Source organism: Oryx dammah, unplaced genomic scaffold (genome assembly GCF_014754425.2).
Source record: "Oryx dammah isolate SB20612 unplaced genomic scaffold, SCBI_Odam_1.1 HiC_scaffold_13, whole genome shotgun sequence".
Taxonomy (NCBI): Eukaryota; Metazoa; Chordata; class Mammalia; order Artiodactyla; family Bovidae; genus Oryx; species Oryx dammah.
In genome coordinates this window covers 62,179,953-62,206,600 of record NW_024070197.1, presented here as the reverse complement: position 1 = coordinate 62,206,600, position 26,648 = coordinate 62,179,953, and the positions used below count along the sequence as shown (strand labels likewise).

Here is a 26,648-nt window from a genome sequence, read left to right as displayed (position 1 = left end):
CGGGTTAGAGGGTCAGGGGACAGGGCCAGTTAGCAGCGGGTTAGAGGGTCAGGGGACAGGGCCAGTTAGCAGCGTAGCTCCCACTCCTGGCAGATGCCTTTCCTGCTCTTCTCTTGGCTGGAGCGCTGGTGTCGGGCCCCTCCTGGCAGGAGCGCAGCCGGGACTTGGCGTGGCCGTGGGCGAGTTTGCAGTCACCGGGCTCACACCCACGTGCACAGCCTGCAGTCCTTGCCTTTGTGCCCACGATAGGCACTCCATTGAGCCTGTTGTCATGTTTAGCCAATGAACGGGATAGAGGTACTGATTGGGATTCAGCCTGTATATTTTAAAAATATTTACGTATGTGTTTTTCATACATCCATTGATTCTAAGGCACATGCATTTCACAATTTAACAACTAAACACAATTTAACTCTAAAATCGGGATGTGTCATATCACTCAAATTATAACTGACAGCTTTTTTCTCTTTATTGGAGGTTCATAATGGTGCCCCTTAAAATGATGGCGGCGGGGGGGCAAGTCGAGAGAGTAGCATTGACATGTATACACTGCTGTGTGTAAAACAGATAACGGGCAGAAGCCTGCTGTGCAGCACAGGGAACACAGCTCTGTGCTCTGTGGCGACCTAGAGAGGTGGGACCTTGGGGGATAGGAGGGAGGTTCTAGACGGAGGGATATGTGTGTACTTGCAGCTGATTCACACTGTTGTACAGTAAAAACTGGAACAGCTTTATAAAGCAATTACACTCCAATTAAAAAAAAATAAATTGATGGCATCTTAGAGCCCACATTACATAGGATCAGCTCATTTTTCACTTCTTTGCCCAAAGAATTTGTATATTTCCCCAAACAGGCAGATTTACTAGCAAGTCTCTGTATATTCAAGTTGTACTAGGTACAGCCAAGTATAATGGCCACCTCATATTTCACATGACTTTGCTCCGCACAGAGCACTTGCATATCCACTGTTGGTTGGATTTTAGAACTATATTGGAAAGAAGGCAGGGTGCTGTCCTATGCATATATTACTGAGGAGCTGGTACAAGGCCACCTGGCTAGTGATAAAGAGAGCCTATTTCTTCTGACTCCTCATATAATTTTCTTTCTTCCAGACCAGTCAGCCTAGAATCCAGAAACAGCAAAAATGCATTGGTTTGTTTTCCTTGCTTAGAGTAGAGAATGGAGATCACTACCCTGAGAGAATCTTTATAGTAGGCAACAATTGGGAATCTAAACACCCACAGAAGAAGATAGCTAAACACAATATATTATTACTGTAGAATGCAGAGGCATTGAAAATGACACGTATGTGGACTGTTACTGATACAAAGAGATTGTATACTTAAAAGAGGGAAATATGGATATCTGGGCAGAGAGGATTCTAATCAGAATGCATGTCTCATTGCTTTGATTCTGCTGCCAACCGTTGACCTCTTCCAGCAGGCAGGGGCAGGCAGGGCCTGGAGGAGTCATGAAGGTGAACTCTTGAGCAGATGCTAAGATAGAGAAGTTATGGAAGAGGAGATGAGACCCAGCTGGAAGATGGAACCAGGACGCTTGACATGCAAGTAGTAGGGGCCCTCAGAGGAGAACAAGAGAAAGGAAGGGGGTATTGGTGAGGACAGGTTAGAAGTAGGTTAAAATGTAATAGCAGACAGTCCATACGGTCAGTAGTTTACCTCAACAAGTTTATTTTCCCCCCATGATGCGGTCGCCAGTATAGGTATGGGAGGAGGGGGTTTTGCTCATTGTTGTTATCCAGGAACAAAAGGTGACAGAGCCTTTGAATCATGAACTATTAATAGCATTAAAGTTGGCTTGGAAGTGCATATATCACTTCTCCTATTTTATTCACCAAAGCAAATCACAATCCCACTGTTAACTTCAGAGGGAGGCACATATGTTCCTACCATACAGCCGGAAGGAGGAAAGCTAGAAATATTTGGTAAACGGCACTCCTGACCTACCATGAAGGGAAAAAACTAAGATACATCTAAGAGTATCCTAGTAATATTGCTTAACTCTTAGGATGGAAAGAAAAATCTTTCAAGCTTTCAGGCCAAAGGAACATACCATTCACAAAGGAAAAAGAACCACACTGGCATCAGATTTTCTATTTGCAACTCCAGGAAGCTAAAAAATGATAGAATTTTATCTGCAGACCACTGAGGAAGAAAGGAGGGTAACTCAAGAATCATATACCCAGGCAAACTTTTATCTAACATGGTTTAGTTCAGTTCAGTTGCTCAGTCATGTCTGACTCTTTGCGACCCCATGGACTGCAGCACGCCAGGCCTCCCTGTCCATCACCAACTCTCAGAGCTTGCTCAAACTCATGTCCATCAAGTCGGTGATGCCATCCAACCCTCTCATCCTTTGTCGTCCCCTTCTCCTGCCTTCAATCTTTCCCAGCATCAGGGTCTTTTCCAGTGAGTCAGTTCTTCACATCAGGTGGCCAGAGTATTGGAGTTTCAGCTTTAGCATCAGTCTATCCAGTGAACATTCAGGACTGCTTTCCTTTAGGATGGACTGGTTTGATCTCCTTGCAGTCCAAAGGACTCTCAAGAGTCTTCTCCAACATCACAGTTCAAAAGCATCAGTTCTTCAGCTCTCAGCTTTCTCTATAGTTCAACTCTCTCATCCATACGTGACTACAGGAAAAACCATAGTTTTGACTAGACAGACCTTTGTTGACAAAGTAATGTCTCTGCTTTTTAATATGCTGTCTAGGTTGGTCATAGCTTTTCTTCCAAGGAGCAAGTGTCTTTTAATTTCATGGCTGCAGTCACCATCTGCAGTGATTTTCGAACCCCAAAAATAAAGTCTGACACTGTTTCCATTGTTCCCCCATCTATGTGTCATGAAGTGATGAGACTGGATACCATGATCTTAGTTTTCTGAATGTTAAATTTTAAGCCAGCTTTTTCACTCTCTTTCACTTTCATCCAGAGGTCTTTAGTTCTTCTCTTTCTGCCATAAGGGTGATGTCATCTGCATATCTGAGGTTATTGATCTTTCTCCCAGCAGTCCTGATTCCAGCTTGTCCTTCCTTCATCCAACCTGGCATTTCACATGGTATACTCTGCATGTAAGTTAAATAAGCAGGGTGACAGTGTACAGCCTTGACATACTCCTTTTCCAGTTTGGAACCAGTCCACTGTTCCATGTCCAGTTTTAACTGTTGCTTCTTGACCTGCATACACATTTCTCAGGAGACAGGTCAGGTGGTCTGGTATTCCCATCTCTTTCAGAACTTCCCACAGTTTGTTGTGATCCACACAGTGAGGTACTGAAAGTCTTAGCCATAGCAATTAAGCAAGAAAAGAAATAAAACACATCCAGTCTCAGAAAGAAAAAAGCACATTATCAAATGACACTTTTTCCAGCATTATATTATGAAAACTTCAAACATACAGGAAATTTGAAAAGTTTAGCTTATATCTCTTACTTTTTTGATGCATTTTGTTTTAATGTAGACATCAGTACATCTCCCTCTGAATGCTTCGTTTAGTCTGTCATTAACTACAGTTCAGTATTTGCTTACACTTTTTTCTGGTTGAGGTGAAATGTACACCAGTGAAATCTCAAATCTTCAGTGTACATTCACAGAATTCTGACAGATACACGCATGTGTATAACCTAAGCCCTCCCCATGACACAGCATTTTCATCACCCCAAAAGCTTCTCTGAACCTTTTTCAATTAATCTCTGCCCCAACCACTACCCCCTAGAGACAGCCACTGTTCTGATTTTTTCCACCGTAGGTTAACTTTCCCTGTTGTAGAACTTTGTATAATTCCTGTTATATGTGCTCTTTCTTGCACTTCACTCAGCATGTTTTTAATGATCATCCGTGTTCCATGTGTCAGCAGTTCATGCTGCTTATTGCTGAGTAGGGTTCTAATTGCATTCCATGATTATATCACAGTTTATCCATGCTATTGATGATCAGTTGGGTTTTTTCAGAGATTTCTTACTAGAATAAAGCTGTGATGAATATTCTGAGACATATTCATATAGACATATGTTTTTGTTTCTTTTGGATAAATATTTAGACAATAATTCTTGTGTTAGGAGGGCTTCCCAGGTGCTCCAGTGGTAAAGAACCCACCTGCCATTGCAGGTGATGCAAGAGACACGTGTTGGATCCCTGGTTCAGGAAGATCCCCTGGCGTAGGAAATGGCAACCCACTCCAGTATTCAGTTCAGTTCAGTTCAGTCGCTCAGTCATGTCCGACTCTTTGCGACCCCATGAATCGCAGCACGCCAGGCCTCCCTGTCCATCACCGTCTCCCGGAGTTCACTCAGACTCACGTCCATCGAGTCAGTGATGCCATCCAGCCATCTCATCCTCGTCCCCTTCTCCTCCTGCCCCCAATCCCTCCCAGCATCAGAGTCCTTTCTAATGAGTCAACTCTTCTCATGAGGTAGCCAAAGTACTGGAGTTTCAGCTTTAGCATCATTCCTTCCAAAGAAATCCCAGGGTTGATCTCCTTCAGATTGGACTGGTTGGATCTCCTTGTAGCCCAAGAGACTCTCAAGAGTCTTCTCCAACACCACAGTTCAAAAGCATCAATTTTTTGGCGCTCAGCCTTCTTCACAGTCCAACTCTCACATCCATACATGACCACAGGAAAAACCATAGCCTTGACTAGACGGACCTTAGTCAGCAAAGTAATGTCTCTGCTTTTGAATATGCTATCTAGGTTGGTCATAACTTTTCTTCCAAGGAGTAAGCGTCTTTTAATTTCATGACTGCAGTCACCATCTACAGTGATTTTGGAGCCCCCAAAAATAAAGTCTGACACTGTTTCTACTGTTTCCCCATCTATTTCCCATGAAGTGATGGGACCGGATGCCATGATCTTCGTTTTCTGAATGTTGAGCTTTCAGCCAACTTCACTCTCCTCTTTCACTTTCATCAAGAGGCTTTTTAGTTCCTCTTCACTTTCTGCCGTAAGGGTGGTGTCATCTGCATATCTGAGGTTATTGATATTTCTCCCGGCAATCTTGATTCCAGCTTGTGTTTCTTCCAGTCCAGCGTTTCTCATGATGTACTCTGTGCATAAGTTAAATAAGCAGAGTGACAATATACAGCCTTGACGTACTTTTCCTATTTGGAACCAGTCTGTTGTTCCATGTCCAGTTCTAACTGCTGCTTCCTGACCTGCATACAGATTTCTCAAGAGGCAGGTCAGGTGGTCTAGTATTCCCAGCTCTTTCAGAATTTTCCACAGTTTCTTGTGATCCACACAGTCAAAGGCTTTGGCATAGTCAATAAAGCAGAAATAGATGTTTTCTGGAACTCTCTTGCTTTTTCCACGATCCAGCGGATGTTGGCAATTTGATCTCTGGTTCCTCTGCCTTTTCTAAAACCAGCTTGAACATCAGGGAGTTCACGGTTCGCGTATTGCTGAAACCTGGCTTGGAGAATTTTGAGCATGACTTTACTAGCGTGTGAGATGAGTGCAATTGTGCGTAGTTTGAGCAGTCTTTGGCGTTGCATTTCTTTGGAATTGGAATGAAAACTGACCTTTTCCAGTCCTGTGGCCACTGCTGAGTTTTCCACATTTGCTGGCATATTGAGTGCAGCACTTTCACAGCATCATCTTTCAGGATTTGAAACAGCTCAACTGAAATTCCATCACCTCCACTAGCTTTGTTCGTAGTGATGCTTTCTAAGGCCCACTTGACTTCACTTTCCAAGATGTCTGGCTCTAGATTAGTGATCACATCATCATGATTATCTTTTTTGTACTGTTCTTCTGTGTATTCTTGCCACCTCTTCTTAATATCTTCTGTTTCTGTTAGGTCCATACCATTTCTGTCCTTTATCGAGCCCATCTTTGCATGAAATGTTCCCTTGGTATCTCTAATTTTTTTAAGAGATCTCTAGTCTTTCCCATTCTGTTGTTTTCCTCTATTTCTTTGCATTGATCACTGAAGAAGGCTTTCTTATCTCTTCTTGCTATTCTTTGGAACTCTGCATTCAGATGCTTATATCTTTCCTTTTCTCCTTTGCTTTTCACTTCTCTTCTTTTCACAGCTATTTGTAAGGCCTCCCCAGACAGCCATTTTGCTTTTTTGCAATTCTTTTCCATGGGGATGGTCTTGATCCCTGTCTCCTGTACAATGTCACGAACCTCATTCCATAGTTCATCAGGTACTCTATCTATCAGATCTAGGCCCTTAAGTCTATTTCTCAGTTCTACTGTATAATCATAAGGGATTTGATTTAGGTCATACCTGAATGGTCTAGCGGTTTTCCCTACTTTCTTCAATTTAAGTCTGAATTTGGCAATAAGGAGTTCATGATCTGAGCCACAGTCAGCTCCTGGTCTTGTTTTTGCTGACTGTATAGAGCTTCTCCATCTTTGGCTGCAAAGAATATAATCAGTTTGATTTCAATGTTGACCATCTGGTGATGTCCATGTGTAGAGTCTTCTCTTGTGTTGTTGGAAGAGGGTGTTTACTATGACCAGTGCATTTTCTTGGCAAAACTCTATTAGTCTTTGCCCTGCTTCATTCCGCATTCCAAGGCCAAATTTGCCTGTTACTCCAGGTGTTTCTTGACTTCCTACTTTTCCATTCCAGTCCTCTATAATGAAAAGCACATCTTTTTTGGATGTTAGTTCTAAAAGGTCTTGTAGGTCTTCATAAAACCGTTCAACTTCAGTTTCTTCAGCGTTACTGGTTGGGGCATAGACTTGGATAACTGTGATATTGAATGGTTTGCCTTGGAGATGAACAGAGATCATTCTGTCATTTTTGAGATTGCATCCAAGTACTGCATTTCGGACTCTCTTGTTGAGCATGATGACTACTCCATTTCTTCTGAGGGATTCCTGTCTGCAGTAGTAGATATAATGGTCATCTGAGTTAAATTCCCCCATTCCAGTCCATTTTAGTTCGCTGATTCCTAGAATGTCGACATTCACCCTTGCCATCTCTTGTTTGACCACTTCCAATTTGCCTTGATTCATGGACCTGACATTCCAGGTTCCTATGCAATATTGCTCTTTACAGCATCAGATCTTGCTTCTATCACCAGTCACATCCACAACTGGGTGTTGTTTTTGCTTTGGTGCCATCCCTTCCTTCTTTCTGGAGTTATTTATCCACTGATCTCCAGTAGCATTTTGGGCACCTAATGACCTGGGGAGTTCCTCTTTCAGTATCCTATCATTTTGCCTTTTCATACTGTTCATGGGGTTCTCAAGGCAAGAATACTGAAGTGGCTTGCCATTCCCTTCTCCAGTCGACCACGTTCTCTCAGACCTCTCCACCATGACCTGCCAGTCTTGGGTTGCCCCACAGGCATGGCTTGGTTTCATTGAGTTAGACAAGGCTGTGGTCCTAGTGTGATCAGATTGACTAGTTTTCTGTGAGTATGGTTTCAGTGTGTCTGCCCTCTGATGCCCTCTTGCAACACCTACCATCTGACTTGGGTTTCTCTTACCTTGGGCGTGGGGTATCTCTTCATGGCTGCTCCAGCAAAGCACAGCCGCTGCTCCTTACCTTGGACGAGGGGTATCTCCTTACTGCCGCCGTTCCTGACCTTCAACGTGGGATGGCTCCTCTAGGCCCTCCTGCGCCCACACAGCCACCACTCCTCGGGATGCTCCTCCCAGCCGCTAGCTCCTCTCGGCTGCCGCCCCTGACCTCGGACGCAGGGTAGCTCCTCTCAGCGATTCCTGCGCCATCGCAGCCTGGCACTCTAGGCCGCCGCCCCTGACCTCGGACGTGGGGTAGCTCCTCTCTGCGCTTAGTGTTCATGCCAGGAAAATTCCATGGACAGAGGAGCATGGTGGGCTACAGTCCGTGGGGCCACAAAGAGTAGGAAGTGATTGAGTGACTGCGCACAACAACCTCTTGGGTTAGGCTAAGTGTGTGTTTTGTCTTAGAACGAACTACCCGACCTTTTCCCAAGATGATTGTGTGTTCTTACACTCCCTCCAAGAATATGAGATTTCCAGTTGTTCCATATCCTCACCAACATTTGTTGTCAGTCTTTTAAACTTGAACATTTGACGTTCTAATAAAGAAATGTATTTGAGTTCTCCAGAGAAACCAAACCACTGGGATATATTATATATATATATTTCCGTTGCTCTGCCTTTTTATTCTCTGCAGGGCTTCCACAAGTTGGATGATGCCAACCCATACTGGGGAGGTCAATCTGCCTTACTGACTCTTCGAACTCAAATGTTAATCTCATTCAGAAACTCCCAGATATAATGTGTAACCAAATATCTGTGCACCCCATGACCCAGTAAACACAAAATTAACCAACATAACAGATACATTAAGTACATACACAGAGACGCACTTGGTATTAAATTGATTTCAAGTATCTATCCTTAGGCTGTCTCCTGATACCTGCTATGAGAATTCTGTTGGCTCCTGGGACAGTAGGTGAGCCCCAGACTCTAGAACGGAGTCTAGAGGCTGAGTCCAGAAGAAGTGTGTCGAAAGAGGCAACAGTCAAAGCTGGTGGGCCTTTCCCTAGTCCAGGATCTTCTGCAGGAGAGAATGGCCCAGACATCAACCACTGATAAACTGTGCATTGGTTTCCAGTTGTTTCTTTGATGGAGGGAGGGAGAGAGAGACAGTCAGTGTGTGTTAAGAATGTGATACTTACTCGTGTGCTCTTGGGGACACGTTTCTTCGGTATAGAAAAATAAGTCATCCAGCGTTACCCCTTGGCCTTTCATTGTAATAAATCCCATTTAATAGAATTCATGCCGTCAAGTCTCATTTAACAGACATTAGGCACCACAGGAGTATAAGAGGGAGAAATCTGGCAGGACACCGGGCCCTGGCTGGTAGGGACGGAGTCGGGGGTGCTTCCTGCGCCCCTCGCCCCTCGGTGGGAGGAATTCCTTCAGGAATTCCCTCCTCCTCCACCAGGATGGAGGGCCTGCCTGGCGTGGCTTCCTTTTCCCTGGCTGCTGCTTTTGGGTCTTCTCCCTTTAGGTGATCCCAGAGACAGGCAGAACTGGGGCAGGGCTAAAATAGCGCATCAGCTTAGAGGGAGGGTCCGGAAGGGAACTGGGGCAACGTGAGAGCACGGTTCTGCCTGCCCAAGAAATCAGGTCTTAAAGGAGAAGGCTGCAGTTTTGGAAAATGAGAAAAGCTTTCTTCCTTTGTATTGCAAGATAAATGCTGTAGAGGCACGAGGGAGTTGTAACTTGAGCTGGTTTCCCCAGTCTTTCCTCAGTTGCTCTGACAGTCAGATGGAAGCAGCTGGGTCAAGTCCAAGGGCCCCAGTTAACCCTGTCCAGGAAGATGCTGGACGTGCATGACCACGTGTGTGTTCCTGGCTCCCTCTTGGTTCTCTGCAGGGGGGCTCACTGACACCACCTCCCTTTAACCCAAGATAGCAGGGGGACAGCCCCACACCAGGTGCAGGCTTGTCCTGTCCCGGGAGCTCCGATCTTCGGTCCAGCGAGGATTCCCCCCACTCAGGCCAGACGCTTGTCGAATGACAGGAAGCAACTGGGCTCTGGGCTGATCTGATGGCAAGAGGAAGCAAGACGGTGTCTCCGTTAGGATCTCCCTCTTGACTCGGCGGTGGAAGGGTCCTGTAGCAGTGTTCATTCGGTGGAGCCCCCCAGCACAGGCCTGGGGTGGAGACGAGTCTCCTGCGGTGCTCTGTCCTGGGCCCCTGCCTCTGCCACAGCCTTGGGGGGCAGACAGGCTCGGGAGCTGCTGGCAGACGTGGCTGGCCAGCCCGAGCTAGCAGTGCCTCCTCCCTCCAGCAGACGAAGACACGACGCGGGCAGGGCCCTCCGAAGAGAGATTAGACAGAGGGGGCGGCAGTGGGCGCGTGCTGTCTGCTCACCCCGCTTCCAGGGCTCGCTGGGCAGAGTCCTCAAGAGCCCCACCGGGAGCTTGCTTCTCCGTGAAGGACAAGAGAGCATCTCTTTCCCGAATTTCCTGAGTGCTGATGAGGTCGCGTGAAGCTGACGGAAATCATGGCGGTTGGATGACTTCAGGGACCACTGTTTGATCGTTGTTTGCCGGGCTGATTTCAGTTCAGTTGGGACTTCTTTTTCAAAGTGGTATCAAAATTTCCTAGATTTCTTTTTTTTAACTGTCAGATGGCTCATAGAGCTCATAGTGCAGGGGACAGGAGTGCAGTCCCTGGTCAGGGAACTAAGACCCCCACGTGCTGCAGCAGATCTAAGCCCGACTTCAGGGCAACTAGAGAGGCCCTTGCAGCAACAGAGACCCAGGGCAGTCAATAAAAATAAAAGAGGCGCTTAAAATCAGCCATTTCACGTGTAAAAGATCACAGTACTTGTCATCCGCAGGGCTGTTGGTGCTGAGCCGTGACTGGACAGTTCCACGCAGTGCCTGGGGCAGCAGCGCGGGGGTTCCACCCTGATCATCTGGACCTTTCAGGAAGGGAGCTGGGGTCACTAGTCCCCCCACCCCCCAGGCTCTCCATATTTTACCTTTTGCCCTTCACTTCCATTTAAAAGGTAGTTTGCAAACTCAGCATCTTACAACCAATGCTACAGGCTCAGTGCCAAGAGGAAAGCAGAACTCGGTCCTTCCGCATTAATAGAACTCCCAGGGGAAAATAAAGTTATCACCTGGTACAGTGTGTGGGATTATCCAGGACCGCGGTTGCTTCAGAGGGCATTGCTGGGACGATGTGGGAGCCTTGAGGTGAATGCTTGAGGATGCCGTGCGTGCGTGCGTGCGTGTGTGTGTGTGTGTGTGTCCGTTTCACGTCCCTTTTGCCGTGTGACCCTCCTATACTGGTCGGCCTGTCCCACAGTCCCGGGAACACAGTGCTTCCTGGGAGTCGGGTGCCAGCCCTGGCCCTCTGGCTGCGTTACCTTGGGCAGGTGACCTACCCTGGTGTCCTCTTCTGCGAAATAGAGTTAACGCTAATGCTGACCCGCCTCGTATTCCCAGCAAATGAGAAGACCTGTGAAGCTGCCCAGATCAGCGCAAATGCGGTTGGTGATCACCTGCATGAGTGGGTGCCTTGCAGGCTAGGGACCTGGTGTGTTCAGTTCCCTGTCGGCTGTACAGGAGGCGCCGTTCACAGTCCTGTGCTCTGAAGAGACGGGCCCAGCCCCAGCACGCCTCTGCATGACCCGTGGCCAAGGTGCCCTGCTGGTCCGTCTCCCCCATCCCTCACCGCCCCCCGCATTCTTCCTCGTTACTCACTGCCTGGCTTGCTGATGGTGTGCCTTTGTTCAGCGCCATTTTAGCCCGCTTTCAGATTTCTTATTTGATCCTCCAAAGGGAAGTAGATGTCTCTCTTTTTCAGATGAGGAACTGAGGTCCAGGGAGAGTAGATAACATGCCAAGGTCTTGAGGCTGGAAAACCCGGGTCACCTTGGCCTTCCCCACTCACATGACAACAGACCCTGAGGTTTTTGGTTTTTCAGCCTTACACACACACACACACAAATGCAGAGGTGGGTGACGGAAGTGGTACTGACCCTGCTTTCATTAGAATATAGGTCTCTCCTACTATAGTGGCGCTTCCGCCAAGACCTAGTATTTCCCAGCCCACCTCTTTTTGAAAACTCTGTTCTGAGGTGTGTTTCCCAATACCACCAAGCAATTATCTTAATTCTGAGGGTATCTACCCAGAGATGGCATCTGATCCCACAGGCTCAGCCCCCCAGGACGGCCCCCACTTCCAAGGCCAGTCACAAGCCCAGGTTGTCACCTCCACTTCTCTCCAGCTGCCTGTTAATTGGAGGTTCCCATGCCCCCTTCCCCTCCCAGACCTCAGAAACATTTCACTCACTAGACCAAGGGTTTATTATGCAAAGATGTCACTCAGGAACAGCCCAGGGAGAGAGGTGCACAGGGTCAGGTTGGGGGTGGAGGGGCTGGGAGGGGGAGGAACGGCAGAGCCACACTGCCTCCAGGCACACCGCTGTCCTCAGACCTCCAGCCAGAGAGCTCAAGACCCTCTCCTTCGAGGTTTGATGGGGACTTCGTCATATAGGCATGATCGATTAAATCCCTGGCCACTGGTGACTGGTTGAGCCTCTAGGTCAGGGGTGGGGCTGGAATTGCCAGTCTTCTAATCACGTGGTTGGTTCTCTTGGCAACCGGACCCCATCCTTAGGTTGTCATCTAGGGACTTTCCAAAAGTCACCTCAGAGGGGATGGTTATGAATAAACAAACACTCCTTTAACTCTTGCACCTTTGGTTCTGGAGCAGTGTCAGGAAGTGATGACAAAAGCCCAGATGCTACTGGCCTTACGTTAATGGATTCCAAGGGTTTTAGTTTAGCTCTGGGCCAGAAACAGGACAAAGGCCAAATGTATGCTTCTGATTAGAAATCACAACATCACACCTGCAGTCAACTCTTTCTTCTCCACCGGCGAGGACTTTAGGTTGGGAGCTAAGAAATCTGATTCTGGTCTCAGCTCAGCCCCTCAGTTGTTTGACTGTTGGCCTCCCAGGGTCTCTTTCTTTATCTGTACGATGAGAGGATCGGCCTAAACCTGTGAATCTCAGCTTGTTTTTTCCTAGGACATGAATGTCCAGTGACGTTTCCTCCTAGACCTTTCTTGCGGGGTGTCCCTTTTTCTCAGCATCGTAGCTGTAACTTGACCCTTCTCCTATGCTCAGGGAATCACGGTGGGGGGCAAAGGTTTGAATGATGCTATTGAAACAACCATGACTGTTGTAAGGAATCAGAGACGTGAATAATGTACAAGGTGAAGGGCTTTTCTTGAGTGAGCAGTCACTTTACCACCTCCCAGGGGCCACATCAGGACGTGGTATCTGAGGGCCTGTCAGGCCCATCCTGGCCTCCCCTCAGCCCTGCGCCCTCAGCCTGCAGGCAGGGTCCTAACTTGGCAAGTTTAAAGTGAAAGCATCTTGTATTCACTTAAAGCGTTGCAAAACCTTGGTCTTTTGAGTGAGAAAGAAGGGTGAACAACTAGTCTCCCAGTGGCTGGTCATTCTGTGGAATGTTATTGAGTACAAGTATTGGTGTATTTGCAGGGCACAGGCCTGAGGGCAGACTCAGGGAGACAGAAGGACGAGGGTAGAAGAGCATTCTCACCGTGCCAGACTCGAGTTCATGACTCACCTGTGCTAGGACGCGGGATGGACCCTCCCCTCTCAAGTTTCCTTTCTGTGTTCTGGTGTTGTCTCTAATGGATGCATAACCACCCAGAGATCAGAAAATACAGCCCTTTCTCAAAGCTCAGCCAGAGTCCTTGAGATCACAGCACTTCCAGGACTTTTTAGCCAATGCACGTAGACGCTGAGTATCTCTGAGGAAAGGGGCAGGGGGAATGGGGTCGGTGCCGCAGAGTCTGAGGTCCGCTTTGCCCCGAGTGGGCTGGACTGTGGGTGTTCTGTCTGGTTCTGGAGCTCAGAGCCCTGTCCCTGAAGAGAGGAGGGTTCAGGGAAGACTTCATGCCAAGAGTCTGTGCCCTGCCTGGGAGCCGGCCCACTTCCTGCCTCAGCACCACCCCTGTCCAGGCCAGGGGCTGCCCTGCAGAGTGAGCGGGCCCTCGGGAAGGACAGTGGGGAAGTTGTGAGCTCCTCTTTGCCTTGAACCCTCTCCTCATGGTAGATGCTGCTCCCGCGTCCAGTGAAACTCTGTGTGGACATTTAGGCTGAATATTAACAGAAGGCTCAAATCTTCACCACAGTATTTAGACGTCCTGTAGTTGACCTAGAAACTCCAGACTGGGAAAGTAGGGGTTATGGTCGCAATAAGGGAGGCACTGTGGTGCTTAAAATTTGATGTGGACAAATAAATAGATGACTTCTCAGTCTTTTTAGTAGAGTGGAAGTGAAGTATTCTATTTGAAACCAGTAGGTGTTTTTTTTTTTTTTTTTTTGCTCCACTGTGCAGCCTGTGGGAGCTTAGTTCCCTGTCCAGTGATCAGACCTGGGAAAGCAGAATCCTAACCACTGGACCACCAGGGAATTTCCCATTTGTTTTGTTTTAAAATATTTATTTATTTGGCTGCACCAAGTCTTCATTGAGGCGTCCTAAGGGATCTTTACTTTCAGCATGCAAGATGTAGTTCCCTGACCCAGAGATGGAATCCCGTCCCCCTGCACTGGAAACAGAAGGGTCTCAGCCACTGGAGTACCAGGGAGGGAGTTCCCCCTTTGAAAAGTGATTTTAATAAAAGTAAAATGGGGAAAATTGGAAAGATTTGTATTCATCTGTAAAAATCGGTCAAAAGGTAATTTATGAAAAAGCGATCAATGCATAATGGAGTTCAGCTCAAAAGGTTCTCCACCAAAATATCCAGTGCTGATACACTTTGATGAAACTCCCCAGGTGTGTAATGAATAAACTTTCTGGAGAATAAAACAGCAGGGTCAGTCGCCTGTGGTTGTGAAGCAGCTGTCACTCTTGGAGGCATATGGCCAAGGCATGTGTGGCATTCAGGAGTGCTCTGCAGGGCCACCCCACTGCACGCTCACTCTCCAAGGACAGCTGCGGGGGGCTGCGGGAGGCAAGGTGCTCGGGCCGAGGGGTGGAGGTGCCCACACCTGTAGGGGTTCCTTCCCCAGGCGATCCAGCTAAGTGGTTTGAGGGCCGGGGGCGGAAGCGTGTTAACTCTTTTTTACTCAAAGACAGACTGTTCAGTCACCTTGATTTGCTCAGTGACTCCCTGTCCCCACTGCCCACTAGACCCCCTTGGGAAAGGATCTGAATGCAAAGAAAACTCAAGTCTGGTGCCAGAGGTGGCTGGTAGGCTTCAGCAAGGGGCATGACAAGGGTGTTCCGTTCAGTTCAGTCGCTCAGTCGTGTCCCACTCTTTGCAACCCCAGGCCTCCCTGTCCATCACCAACTCCCGGAGCCCACCCAAACCCATGTCCATTGAGTCGGTGATGCCATCCAACCATCTCATCCTGTGTTGTCCCCTTCTCCTCCCGCCTTCAATCTTTCCCAGCATCAGGGTCTTTTCAAATGAGTCAGCTCTTCGCATGAGGTGGCCAAAGTATTGGAGTTTCAGCTTCAGCATCAGTTCTTCCAACGAACACCCAGGACTGATCTCCTGATAGACTGATCTCCTAATCTCCTTGCAGTCCAAGGGACTCTCAAGAGTCTTCTCCAGCACCACAGTTCAAAAGCATCAATTCTTCGGCACTCAGCCTTCTTCACAGTCCACCTCTCACATCCATACATGACCACTGGAAAAACCATAGCCTTGACTAGATGGACCTTTGTCGGCAAAGTAATGTCTCTGCTAAGGGTGAGCCTCCATGAAAAAAATGGGAGTTGGAGGCTATAACAAAGAAACGAAATGTTGGTTGCCTAATGCAGAAGTCAGTTGTGGGCTGTATCTAGACTGTCGTTCTCTGTGTTGATTCTGAGCCCACACGACCAGAGTCACACAAGAGTTTCCACCTCTATTATGGATATGCTTGGTTTGGGGAAACAAAACAAAGCATTTCCTTCTGTTCTCTCTTCTTTCAGGTTTCAAGTGCCCCATTTGCTCCAAGTCCGTGGCTTCTGATGAGATGGAAATGCACTTTATAATGTGTCTGAGCAAACCTCGTCTCTCCTACAACGGTGAGGGCTTGGCTGGGGCAGGAGGCAGAGGGGTGGCCTCTGGGCAGCTTCTGCACTCTGCCTCCGAGCGGGAAGGGCAAGGGGAGTGGGGCAGGGAGGGAGTCCCTCAGGAGGCTAGTGCGCCTCGTCCTTTCTGCCACCTGCTTAGCTCCTCTTGCGCCTTGGTCTCACACAGCTGACAGCGGAAGGTCTGCGGGAGCACCAGCTCTCTGTGGGGAAGGGGAGTCCTGGCCGAGCTTTGCACGACCTGCTTAAGCCTGACTGTCCAGGGCAGAATAGATGTGATGTGTGGACACCTTTGGGGACTGAGAACTGACCCGCCACCTCGGGGCTGAGCATGAGTACATCGAGGGACTCCATGAAACCCCAGTCCCCAGCCACGACACCCCGTGGACAGAGTGAAAGTGAACACCTGCCTAGCATGCTGTGCACAGACTGGGGTGCGTGCTCGGTCGCCTCAGTCATGGCCTGCTCTTTGGGACCCCATGGACTCTAGCCCACCAGGCTCCTCTGTCCAGGGAACTCTCTGGGCCAGCATGCTGGGGTGGGCTGCAATTTCCTAGGGATCAAACCCCAGTGTCTTGCCCTGGCATGGGTGTGCCCGTGTTGCCCTGGGTGGCCTCCTGGCCTCACTCAGCCACACTCACACTGAGCGTCCCCTCAGAGGGAGCAGAGGTTAGCCAGCCAGAGGCCTGCTGTGACTGTTCTTGGTCTGTTCCCATTTTCTCCCTCCTCTAGTTGAAAAGTCTTCCCTGGTGGTTCAGACAGACGGTAAAGTAGCCACCTGCGATGTGGCAGACATGGGTTCAATCCCTGGGTTGGGAACATCCCCTGGAGAAGGGGGAACAGTATTCTTGCCTGGAGAATTTTATGGACAGAGGAATCTGGTGGGCTACCGCCCATGGGGTTGCAAAGAGTCGGACGCGATGGAGCAGCTTTCACTTGGGAGCTTCCCTGGTGGCTCAGATGGTAAAGAATCTGACTGCAATGTGGGAGACCCAGGTTCGATCCCTGCATTTGGAAGAGGAGGAGGAAATGGCAACCCACTCCAGGATTCTTGCCTGGAGAATCCCATGGACGGCGGAGCCCAGCAGGCAAACAGTCAGACACGGTTGAGCAACTGACATACACACAGTTGAACAGCCATCTCTTTGGGGCCAGGGGAGGGGAGGGGGTGCATGAGAGGATGTGTGTGTGAGTGTGAATGGGAGGACCTCTTTTGTAAAAGCCAGTCCTTAATCGCCCAAGGCAAAGAGCAGCATGTTGCTTCTGGTCCCATCAGTGGAATTTGTCTTAAGGCAAAGAAGGTGCCTCGCCCCTCTGTGCGCACTGTTAACACAGGCAGTCTTTGTCTAAGGACACCTAAACCTTCCAGGTATGAAGAAGGCATTTGCCACCTGGGGTCTGTATATGGAGTGAGAGTCTCCAAGGCTGGTCTGGGGCCTGTTCTGAGATAAGGCCTTTTGGGGCCTTAAGCTAAAATCCCATGTCAGACCTCTAGGTCATATTTTACCAATGACTTCTTATCATCTTACTTTGTCTTTTCTACCAAAAAGGGAAAAAAGAGATTTAAGGCATTTGTGAGGTGTAAAACTCTCGATCTTTCTGGGAAGGGGATGGTCTGAGACTTTCTTAGTGGGTATGTGCTGTTTTCTTACGAAGATTCACTGAAATTCCTGGTCACTCCCGGGAGATTTCCCATCTACACACACACACCGTTTCTGTAGATGCTAGCACCAATTGGGGAAATTTTAAGGAAATTGATAGCAGTTATATAAGGTGAAATTAACCACCAAAGAGGTGGTGGGGGGGGGAGAAACCTCTTAAATGAGACTGATAGAAAGTAGTATTTTTCTTATTATGAGGGTTGGCCTGAGCCATGGATTGGAAGGCCTCCAGTAGCCGCCTGCCAGACTTTTTTTTTTTAAAAAAGGCCAGTTTAGGAAGGGCAAGACTAGTTTAACTGGTTCACCCAGTGCTCAGGAGAACCTTAAGGACCAGGAGCTGGTGCTCCCGCACAGGCACTTGGCCCGTGAGTTGGGCTGACACAGTGATGCGGTGGGCATGCACCCCAGAGCACAGACTCTCCTGTCCTGTCTTCTCCTCTGCGGGCAGCTCTGAACCCAGAATGGATGCCTCAAGGGTGAAAATGGAGTCGGGGGACCCATTTGCTTGGATACATGTGGCCAGCTTAACGGGGTCTTGTAATTTCTCTCCCTTTCCAATGTCTCTCTGTGGTTCTGAGACTGGCATCCTCAAGAACACGCACTCAGGTTTTGACCACCATGTTGGTCAGCTAGTAGAATGAATCTGGAGGTGAGGAGCCTGGTTCTGCCATGGGCAGAAGGGTCACAGTCCAGGGACCGAGGAGGCCCCGATTCCGCGACCAACAGGGCTCCTTGGCTCTGGGAGAGCCTGGTGTGTGGCAGGCTCTCTTGCCAGCAGTATCGGCGAGCTTGGTGGCTGTCAGAGCAGCTTGGAAAGCCCCTGTCTGCTGAGCTTTCTTCTGGGGCACAGACCCTCGCCCTCCTTGTTAGGTCCTGCCTGCCCACCCCTCCTCTCTGCCAAAGGTCATCGCCTCCAGCTAAATGCTGAATGTCACACATGGTTTCTCTAAACGAAAGGGACTCTGGCTCCCCTCAAAGTAGGTGTGCCTTCTGCTCGTTTACCCCCGCCAGCAGACTGTATCCATGGTGCTTGTTTGGCCTGTGTCTCTGCTCTCAGGGACCCCGTGGTTGGGATGGAAGTGCCTTTTCTTGGGCCTTGGGCAGCCAGGTCCTGGCTTAGGAGTTTGCCCAAGCCAGTGGGGCCGCTGCTGGGAGCTGTTATTGATGCTAGTAGTGGCTGAGTCTGACGGCCTGGGGTCTGTCTGGGGGTGTCTGTGCGGGTGCCCTTCCTGCAGGGGGAGGGCAGGAGAGAGCTCCTGGCTGCCGGTGCATGAGGCGTGGGGGAGAGGGAGCCCTGGGGAGAGGGGGCTGAGGGGCCCCAGGGCAGCCTCTGTAACATGAAGCCCCTTGGGCCTGAGGACCCCCCCTCTGCTTGTCATGATGGAAACCCAGCCCACCTGGGCAGCGCTGGCAGTCTGGGGGCTGGGGTGGGACACTGCTGCTGGTAGGGGAGCGCTCCACTCGGAGTCTCCCCTTCACCTGGAAATTCCCCAGGAAGGGAGCTGACCCAGCCTGGCGTGGGTGGCACTGCCCCTTCCTGGCCCTCAGGAGGCTGCCGTGCCAGGCTCTTGGGCACCTGGCCTGGAGGTAAGGCCGGGTGGAGCCTGTCTGGGATGTGTGTGAGGCTTGTCCCTCTGGCTCCCACCGTCCTGCTCACCAGGGCTATGACCGCCACAGGCCCGGGGATGTGGGTTCAGCCCCCAGTGTCCACACCCACCTCTGTGCCCCTCCAGAGTCCCACTGGGTTACATCGGGCCTGTGCTCCCCGCAGCCAGGCTCCTCCCCCCACCCAAAGGGAGGGCTGCAGCCGTAGGTGAGGTGGGTGCTGGTTGGGGTCCTGGCTGCAACCCACAGCCTAAGCTGCAGCCCTGACCCCACAGCATCTTTGGGGTTCAGCGGGCTGTGTGTGTGACACTGGTGGCCTGGAGCTGGCCCCAGAGAAGCGAGGGTTCCCTCTTCTCCTCAGCCGCTCCTCTTTGATGAACGGCAGCTGTCGGGGACCGGCAGAAGTGCGCCACCACTTCCCACCCCCTCCCCGGCAGCAGGATGCACTGCCCGCCACCCCGGGCTGCTTCTCTGGTCTGCCTTGGAGCCGAGCGTTGGCCCTGTCAGCACCACCCCTCAGGCCAGGCTCACTTCCACACTTCCTCCCAGGCCAGAGACCCTGGCTTTGCACGTGGTGTCAGGAAGCTGGGGCTTGTGGGGCTTGAGGAGAAAGAACAGCTTGGTTCTGTGTTCTCATTGACCAGGATTGGTCAAGCCCCCCTGCTCTGGGGACCTTGGGGTGCCCAGCCCAGAGGCATCGGAGTCCATCTGCATAGTAATCTCAGCATGGTTCAGGGTCCTCTCCTTTGGGCAGCGAGGTCCCCTGGCAGCTGACAGCGGGCTCCCAGCATGAGAGAGCAGAAGTCCTGTAGGATCTGGATGGTGGCCAGACTTCAGCTTCAGCTGTGTTCCCGCCCCTGCTGGGCACTCAGGGATACCTGGGGGCTGCTGATTCCTAGCACCCCGAGGATTGGGACAGGAAGTTTTACTCAACCCACTCAGACTTGTTGCCGGATCTGGGCTCCTCCTCCCGTCAGCAGTGGGGAGATGCCGCTTCCCGGGCTCTGTGCTGCGTGTGGGCACTGCCTGCTTCCCCAAGCTCCCAGGGTCCCCAAGCCCACTCCCCATTCACGCCCTCTGACTTCAGCAAGGTGTCTGGTTCTCTGGCCCCACTGTCCCTATTTGCCAATCAGGAATAAACCGGGTGTCCTGCCTGGCTTGTAAGACCCTGAGGCTCATTGAACACACACACGTGAAATCTCCATGTGTATCACTGGCCGTGTCCACGATCAATTAAAATCTTTCAGGAGTGAGGAATTCTCCTGCTTCAGGCTCTGCTGTTCTCATATCCAGAAGCCACCCTCTGGATATTTCTCCTGTGGTTTTGAGAACATCTAGGTAGCCTTTTGCTGACTTCACCTCTTTTCACCTGTCTTTCAGTTACTAGAGTTCACCTGGTTCAGTCGTTTGCCCTCTGGGTTTGTCTAAGCTCTGTATCCCCCACCTCCCGCTGTGGCCCAAATCTCTCCTCTAAACCCCAGATCTGGACTTGTGTGAATTCCAGGAGGTTTCCGTGGCCATGTCCCTGGGGAGATTCCTGCTCAGCACCTCCCACCCAGCGCTGAGCTCATCTTTCAGTCCCAAGCCGGCCCCCTCCTCCTGGGCTCCCGCCTGTGCCCCGCCCCTCTATTTGCCCAGCTGCCCCAGATCTTGTCAGCCTCCCGCCCCCAGTGCTGGCGCTGGCCTTGAGTTCCCCTCTCCTGCTATGCTGCGTCAGCCTCCCAAGCGGGCTGCCCACCGAGGGCTCTTCCAGTCACTTCTAGTGGTTTCAGAAGACCAGATGTGATCAGAGCACGACTCGAGGGCCCCTCAGTGAAAGCCCAGGCCCCGCAGCAGCCTGTCCTCAGGAAGTTGGTCTCTCCTCCCCCCGTGGCCCCACGACTCTGCAGCAGCGTCCTTCCCCCCCCAGGTGCACAGAGGCTGTCCCCTCGCCTGGACCACCCTTCCCGGAGCTGTCCCCGCCCCGCCCAGGCGTCTCCCACACCTCTCACATCTGGATCTGGGTGTGTCCTAAGACTGCCAGGAACCCCCGTGCTGTTCATTTCCGTCTTGTTCACCCTCCCCTGCTGGGCTGTGAGTTTCCTGAGTCCTGAGACCACGGCTTATTCACTTGAGTTGCCAGTGCCCAGAATGTCACCAGAACGTCCTAGAGGGTGTTGGCCTTGCCCCCAGCTCTGCTTGTGCTGTTCTGCTTGTGCTGTTGTGCTTACAGCTTCACCCGGGGCCGTGCGCTGCAGCTTCCTTCCATTCATTCTTTTCTGGTGGGAGCGTAAGGTGTCTTTTTTTCCCCCCAGTTCAGTTCAGTTCAGTTCAGTCACTCAGTCGTGTCTGGCTCTTTGCGACCCCATGAATCGCAGCACGCCAGGCCTCCCTGTCCATCACCAACTCCCGGAGTTCACTCAGACTCACATCCATCGAGTCGGTGATGCCATCCAGCCATCTCATCCTCTGTCGTCCCCTTCTTCTCCTGCCCCCAATCCCTCCCACCATCAGAGTCTCTTCCAATGAGTCAGCTCTTCGCATGAGGTGGCCAAAGATTTTCCCTTATTTAATAGAGTTAAAATGTGTTTAACACGCAAGTAACAGTGTCGTAGCATTTAGGACATTCACAACATTGTGCAACCGCCGTCTCTGTCTAGTTGCAAAGTTTCATCACCCTGGAAGGACCTCGTTGTATGATTCCACTTAAATGAAGGATCTAAAGACGCCAACAGTCAACTCCATAGAACTGGAGAGCGGAAGAGTGGATGGCAGAGGAGAGCGAAACAGGCAGTTGCTTTTCAGCAGGTAGAGAATTTCAGTTACGTGAGATGGATAAGTCTCCAGGTCTGCTCTGCAACATGATGCCTGTAGCAGTAGTGTTCTGTACTCTTACATTTTTATCAGGAGGGTACATCTCATGTTACCACAAAAAAAGAAGAAGAAGGAAAATCCCTTAGTCATGAAGCACTCAGTCTCCAGTGCCCCCTGACCTAACTTTTTGTCTCTAAACTTTCCTGTTCTGGATATTTCGCATGAAGGGAATCGTGCGGCCGGTGGCCTTTTGCGTCTAGCTTCTTTCACTCACCCCACGTTGTCAAGGTGTGTCCATGTTGCGGCCTGCATCAGCCCTTCACCTTTCCTGGCTCAGCGATACTCCATCGTGTGGGTCCACATGGTTCATTTCTCCATCAGCTAGTGGACATTTCCCATCTGCTGTTGTGAATAATCCTGTGCGCATGTATATTGGCTAGAGTGCCTGTTTTCCCCCCTCATTCTTGCCTAGTCCAACTCTCTTCCTCACCATTTTTTTCCCCTGGCCTGTGTGTATGTTTAGGGGAAAGTCTGTCCAGGGAGCCAGTTTGTCTCCTGCTGCCCAGCTCCCGGTGTCTCCCTCTCCCGTCCATTTTCATCCTCTGTCTCCTGGGCTGTGTATTTGGTGATTAATCCCATTTTGTCCTCAGATAGTTGGCGTGTGGTTTACATGTCTGGTGTCTGCAGTGAGGACCTTCACATCGAGGTCCGCCTCAGGCTTTCACCCACTCAGGTGGCCCACGCCATCCCACCCGGCTCTCAGACCCCTGCCAGCTGGTGACTGATCCCGGTCCTCTCCCACTGTCCCCTCTCTGCAGATGACGTGCTGACTAAAGACGCGGGTGAGTGTGTGATCTGCCTGGAGGAGCTGCTTCAGGGGGACACGATAGCCAGGCTGCCCTGCCTGTGCATTTATCACAAAAGGTACGAGGGAGCTGGCAGGCCCAGCTCAGCCACACCCAGACCCCAGAGGGCTCCTTCCCTGTGGTGGGAGGAAAGAGCCAGCCGTCACAAGGACCCTGAACCGGGTCGAAGCAGAGGCCAGCAGGTGGGGACGTCTGGACGTGCGGGGTGCAGAGCCGGGGAGCCCTGTGGATCCCCGGCGCCCTGGAAGGTTGGGTCTCCGTGTGTCTCCACGAGCCCCCACTGCTCCGCAGTGTGCAGACCCTGGTCTGCGCGGGGGGGCTGCACGGAGGGAGTTGCTGGCTGCCCCGCCCCGCCCCGCCCTCGGCCCCAGGCCCCGCCCACATTCACTACCTGTGGGCCGGGCCCCTCGGCCCGGAGCCGCTTCCTGACGCAGGCTTTCCTGAGGCCTGACCGGGGCCGCGGGCCCACGGGGCCACACGCGGACGCAGCTGGTGCGGGGCGGGCGCGAGTGAGGGCCGCGGAGGGTTTGGGCCCAGCGCCAGGCCGCCAGCGTCCCGGGAGGCGCTGACCAGAACTGGGGACGGGACCCTCGAGCTCGGGGAGACATATGCAGATAGCCAGTCTGGTTCCTGTTTCGAAAAGACAGGCTTGGACAGGCCTTTCTGTGACTCCAGGACTTCACTGCCGGCCTTTGCCTGGCGCTCCTGAGTTCCACCCCCCGGGCCACCTTCTCCCGGGAGGGCTGGCTGCTGGCTGCCCGCCACAGCCGGGCAGAGAGCCTCAGGCGACGGCCGGCTCAGGGCGCTGCCCAGCCTTCCTTGCCCTTCAAGCCTTGGAGACGGTCGCCTGGCCGCCGCTCGCAGCCCCCCGCACTCGCCGTCTCTCTGGTCGTTGTGCCGACTTTCCGTGCTCCACGCCCCCGAGGCCTCATCCCTCTGGAGGCCGCGCTCCCCGCTCCCTGTGGGCCTAGGCCCACGCCACCCCACCTCACGGCACGGGGCCTCCGGCTGAGCCAGCACCCATCTGAGTGCTCTGCTCCTTCCCGCCAGTAGACAGTGGGTGTCGGGTCCTCGCGGGTGAGACGTAGGAATCCTGCTCGGAGACCGCTGCTCAGCCGGTGACGCATCCCCCTTGCCGTCTCCCCGCTCAGTTGCATAGACTCGTGGTTTGAAGTGAACAGATCTTGTCCAGAACACCCTGCGGACTGACCCTGCTGGGCTCGCTTGCTGACTCCTCTCAATGGTGAGCCAGCGATTGGGGCCCTGGAGTGGGGAGGGCATTGCTGAGCTGCCCTCAGACACCCCCGCCTCCCCCCTGAAAGGGGTCGGGGGAAGAGAGTCTAAGCAGCAGTGCTTCTGTGAGGTGGGAGTGGTTCCTGGGAAGCCTGAGAGTCCACTCTTGCATGGTCGTCCAGAAGAATCTGGACGGGTGGAGGTGGAGTTGGGAAAAGATGAATGTGATCCAGAAGTTGAGGGCAAATCTCCCTGAGGAGGTTCAGCAGGAGCCTCAGAAAGTACTGGGTGGGGGGAGCCTGGGACCAGCGCTGTGCCTTGTGCTCCCTGGGCTGTGGAGCAAGTCCTCACCCGGGTGGGGATGGGGGGTCCGCTGCTTTGGGGATGGGGACGTCTCGCTTGCACTCCGACGTGGACATCACGGTCATTGAACGGGACCGCGCATTGTCCCTGCAGCGCTTGTCAGCAGTCACCTCACCAGGTTCTTCCCTCCTCTGGCCCCCTCCCTCACCCCCTTCAGATGAGTCAGACTTGGGGCCCCGCCACCAGAGCCCAGGTCCCTGACTGCACTGCAGACCAGCCCAGCCAGCTTCCTCCCCAGAAAGGGGAGTGCCCATCAGGTGGTGGGCATTTCCCACCCTATAACCATTGTGTAGCCCCTGTGTTCCTTGGGCACCTTGCTTTACCGCTGAACGTCCTCTCCTGTCCCCATCCTACTTGTCCCTTCCGCCAAACAGACGACACCCCCAGAGGAACCAAAACCCACCTCATCTCACACCCAGGGCTTCAGGGGCCTCTTTCCGTTCTTTCTCTTTCTCGCTCTCTCTTTGTCTCCCTCTTTCTCTCGTTTTTTTTGTTTTCTTTTGTTCTTTGTTAGGTTTGTTTTCATTTATCCCAAGTAAACCCCCAGAACAGCTGACGATGTCAAACTCTTCAGGGACACTTGCTCTTTTTACCTTCTCCTCAAAAACTGAGGACGTGGGGTGAAGAAAACGCGAGGGGAAGAAAGAGGCAGAGGGTGTGGAGCCTGGCGCCGGCTGCGAGTCCAGATTCCCAGCATGACGTCCGGTTAAGGGGCGCCCCAGCCCGGCCTCCGCAGGACACACACGGCCGGCCTCGGGCCCACCAAGCGCGGCTGACATCTTCCGGTCCCCACAGGGACAGCCAGGGCCCCGTTCCTGAGAGGAGGCTTCAGACACTGGGGCAGAGCTGAGCTGGGGACAGCAGTGGGAACAGGGCGCCCTCCTGCACTGACTTCCAGAGAATGGTCCCCCTTTCTCCCCAAGGACACCAGATTGGATGAGAGCCAGTTTGAGAGAAGAAAGAATCACCCGCTATCCTTCCCCTCATCCTCATCCCAGGAGGGAAAGGGCATTTTCTTTTTCACTTTTGAAAGGCATTGTGGGTCTGTCTCTAAAGTGTTTACAAAAAAAAAAATTATAAAAAAAGCAAAAAGTCTAGTGTCGACTGGTGATTTCCCTCGTGATGTTTACAGATCGCTGTCTGCTGCCCGGCCAGAACCCAACTCGGTGACAAACGAACAGAGCCGGGTTCTTGCCACTCAAGTCCCAAGGGCGCGGAGCGAGCTCACAGCCCTCCTGTGCCCGGTATCCAGCGGCCTCTCCATCAACCACTCTGCCTTGGTTTTTTTGTTAGTTCGATCCCCCCCCCATTTTTCTGGCTTGATTTTGCACTTTTCTCCCCTGGGGACCCCAATATCTTGACTTCATTGCCAAAAACGAGCCCATCAGGACCTTCTCCCCCTTCTTCCCATTTCTCCTTCCAACGTCCCTCCTGGTTCTGGTCAGTTCAGAGGATTTAACAATCACAAGTGTCCTGCAAAAATGCCTGAACGTTTTTCCTAGACCCCTGTGTATTTTCTTTTCTTTTTTCCAGAAAACTTAGGCAAACAAAAGACTAAAAGGATATGTACAGCTGGCCCTGTTTTCAGGCATTCTGTTTGAGAACATTTTAGCTGTTGATGTTCACATGTGACATCAGTTCCGGCAAGATAGGTTTCTGTATTTATATATTAAAATCCAAAACAAAAAAAAACCTTATAAAATGTTTAAAAAAATGTTCAAAGCTGGGGGAAAAGGCTTTCTTCATTAGTCAAGGTGTTTTGATATGGTATTAAAATAATGTCTAATAAAAGGTGCACTGTGTGACTTCATGTTAATCAAGTGTTATTACACAACCAAGAAGTGAGCATTGAAGGTCTCTGGCCTGCTCTCTCGCCCACCCGCCGTAGCCTTCCTTCAGGCTAGTGTTGGGGCTACGAGTGTGTGACACGGTTCTCAGCAGGGATTCATGGGTGAGGGAACAGGGCAGGGCAGGCTGGAGTCCCACAGGTTTACAAACCCGCTCAAGCCTCATGGAATCTATCTGCCATCACCCGTGGCATGGTTGTGACAGAACTTTTCTGGAAAAATCTGCTGGGCAAGGATCTTGCAGCCGGTGGAGGCTGTAGGGACTCGCGTTCTTCCAGGCATTACCTCCCCCCCACCACCATACTTGGCTCCCCATTTTGCACCCTGCCCTTCCTGTTGCTCCGGCCGAGTCTCCATGCTGACTCACGGGCATGCTTCATTGAGGCCCAGAAAGAGGCCTTGCTTTGGAGCTGAGCCAGCTCAGAGCCCTTGAATTAGAACCAGCCACTCTGGGCTCACCAGAGTTGGCACACCTTGGGCAGGGTGGGAAGCGTAGGGCAGGGGGTACCAGTGCCCACCTGGCCTCTGTCTCTGCGCCAGACCCGCTCCCAGAAAGGCACTGCAGAGCCTGCGAGGGCAGCTCAAGAGGGGGACACATGCTCTGCCGGCCTCCAGCCCCCTGCGTGTGGGCTCTGACCCCACCAAGGCCCTGCAGTCGTGTTCTGTCAGATGCTTGCTGAAGCACCTGCTCTGTGCATTGCAGGCTGGTGGGCAGCTGTGAGCCAAGGCCCCAG

The 26,648-nt window shown here is 51.7% G+C and overlaps 1 protein-coding gene across 4 annotated transcripts in view; it reads left to right on the top strand.

Annotated features, from left to right (window-relative positions):
• Positions 1–25,877, top strand: part of ZNRF1 (zinc and ring finger 1) — an 89,498-nt gene extending 63,621 nt beyond the window's left edge. The window contains exons 2-5 of one of the 4 annotated variants that reach the window (XM_040253558.1): positions 15,445–15,540; positions 22,424–22,529; positions 23,623–23,714; positions 25,200–25,877. In XM_040253558.1, coding sequence (XP_040109492.1) covers positions 15,445–15,540; positions 22,424–22,529; positions 23,623–23,680 — 260 coding nt within the window. In that variant the 3' untranslated portion in view covers positions 23,681–23,714; positions 25,200–25,877. Of the gene's footprint in view, positions 1–15,444; positions 15,541–22,423; positions 22,530–23,622; positions 23,715–24,581 lie in introns of all 4 variants that reach the window. The other 3 variants (XM_040253555.1, XM_040253557.1, XM_040253556.1) reach the window with 3 other exon arrangements.
• Positions 25,878–26,648: the final 771 nt, after the last annotated feature.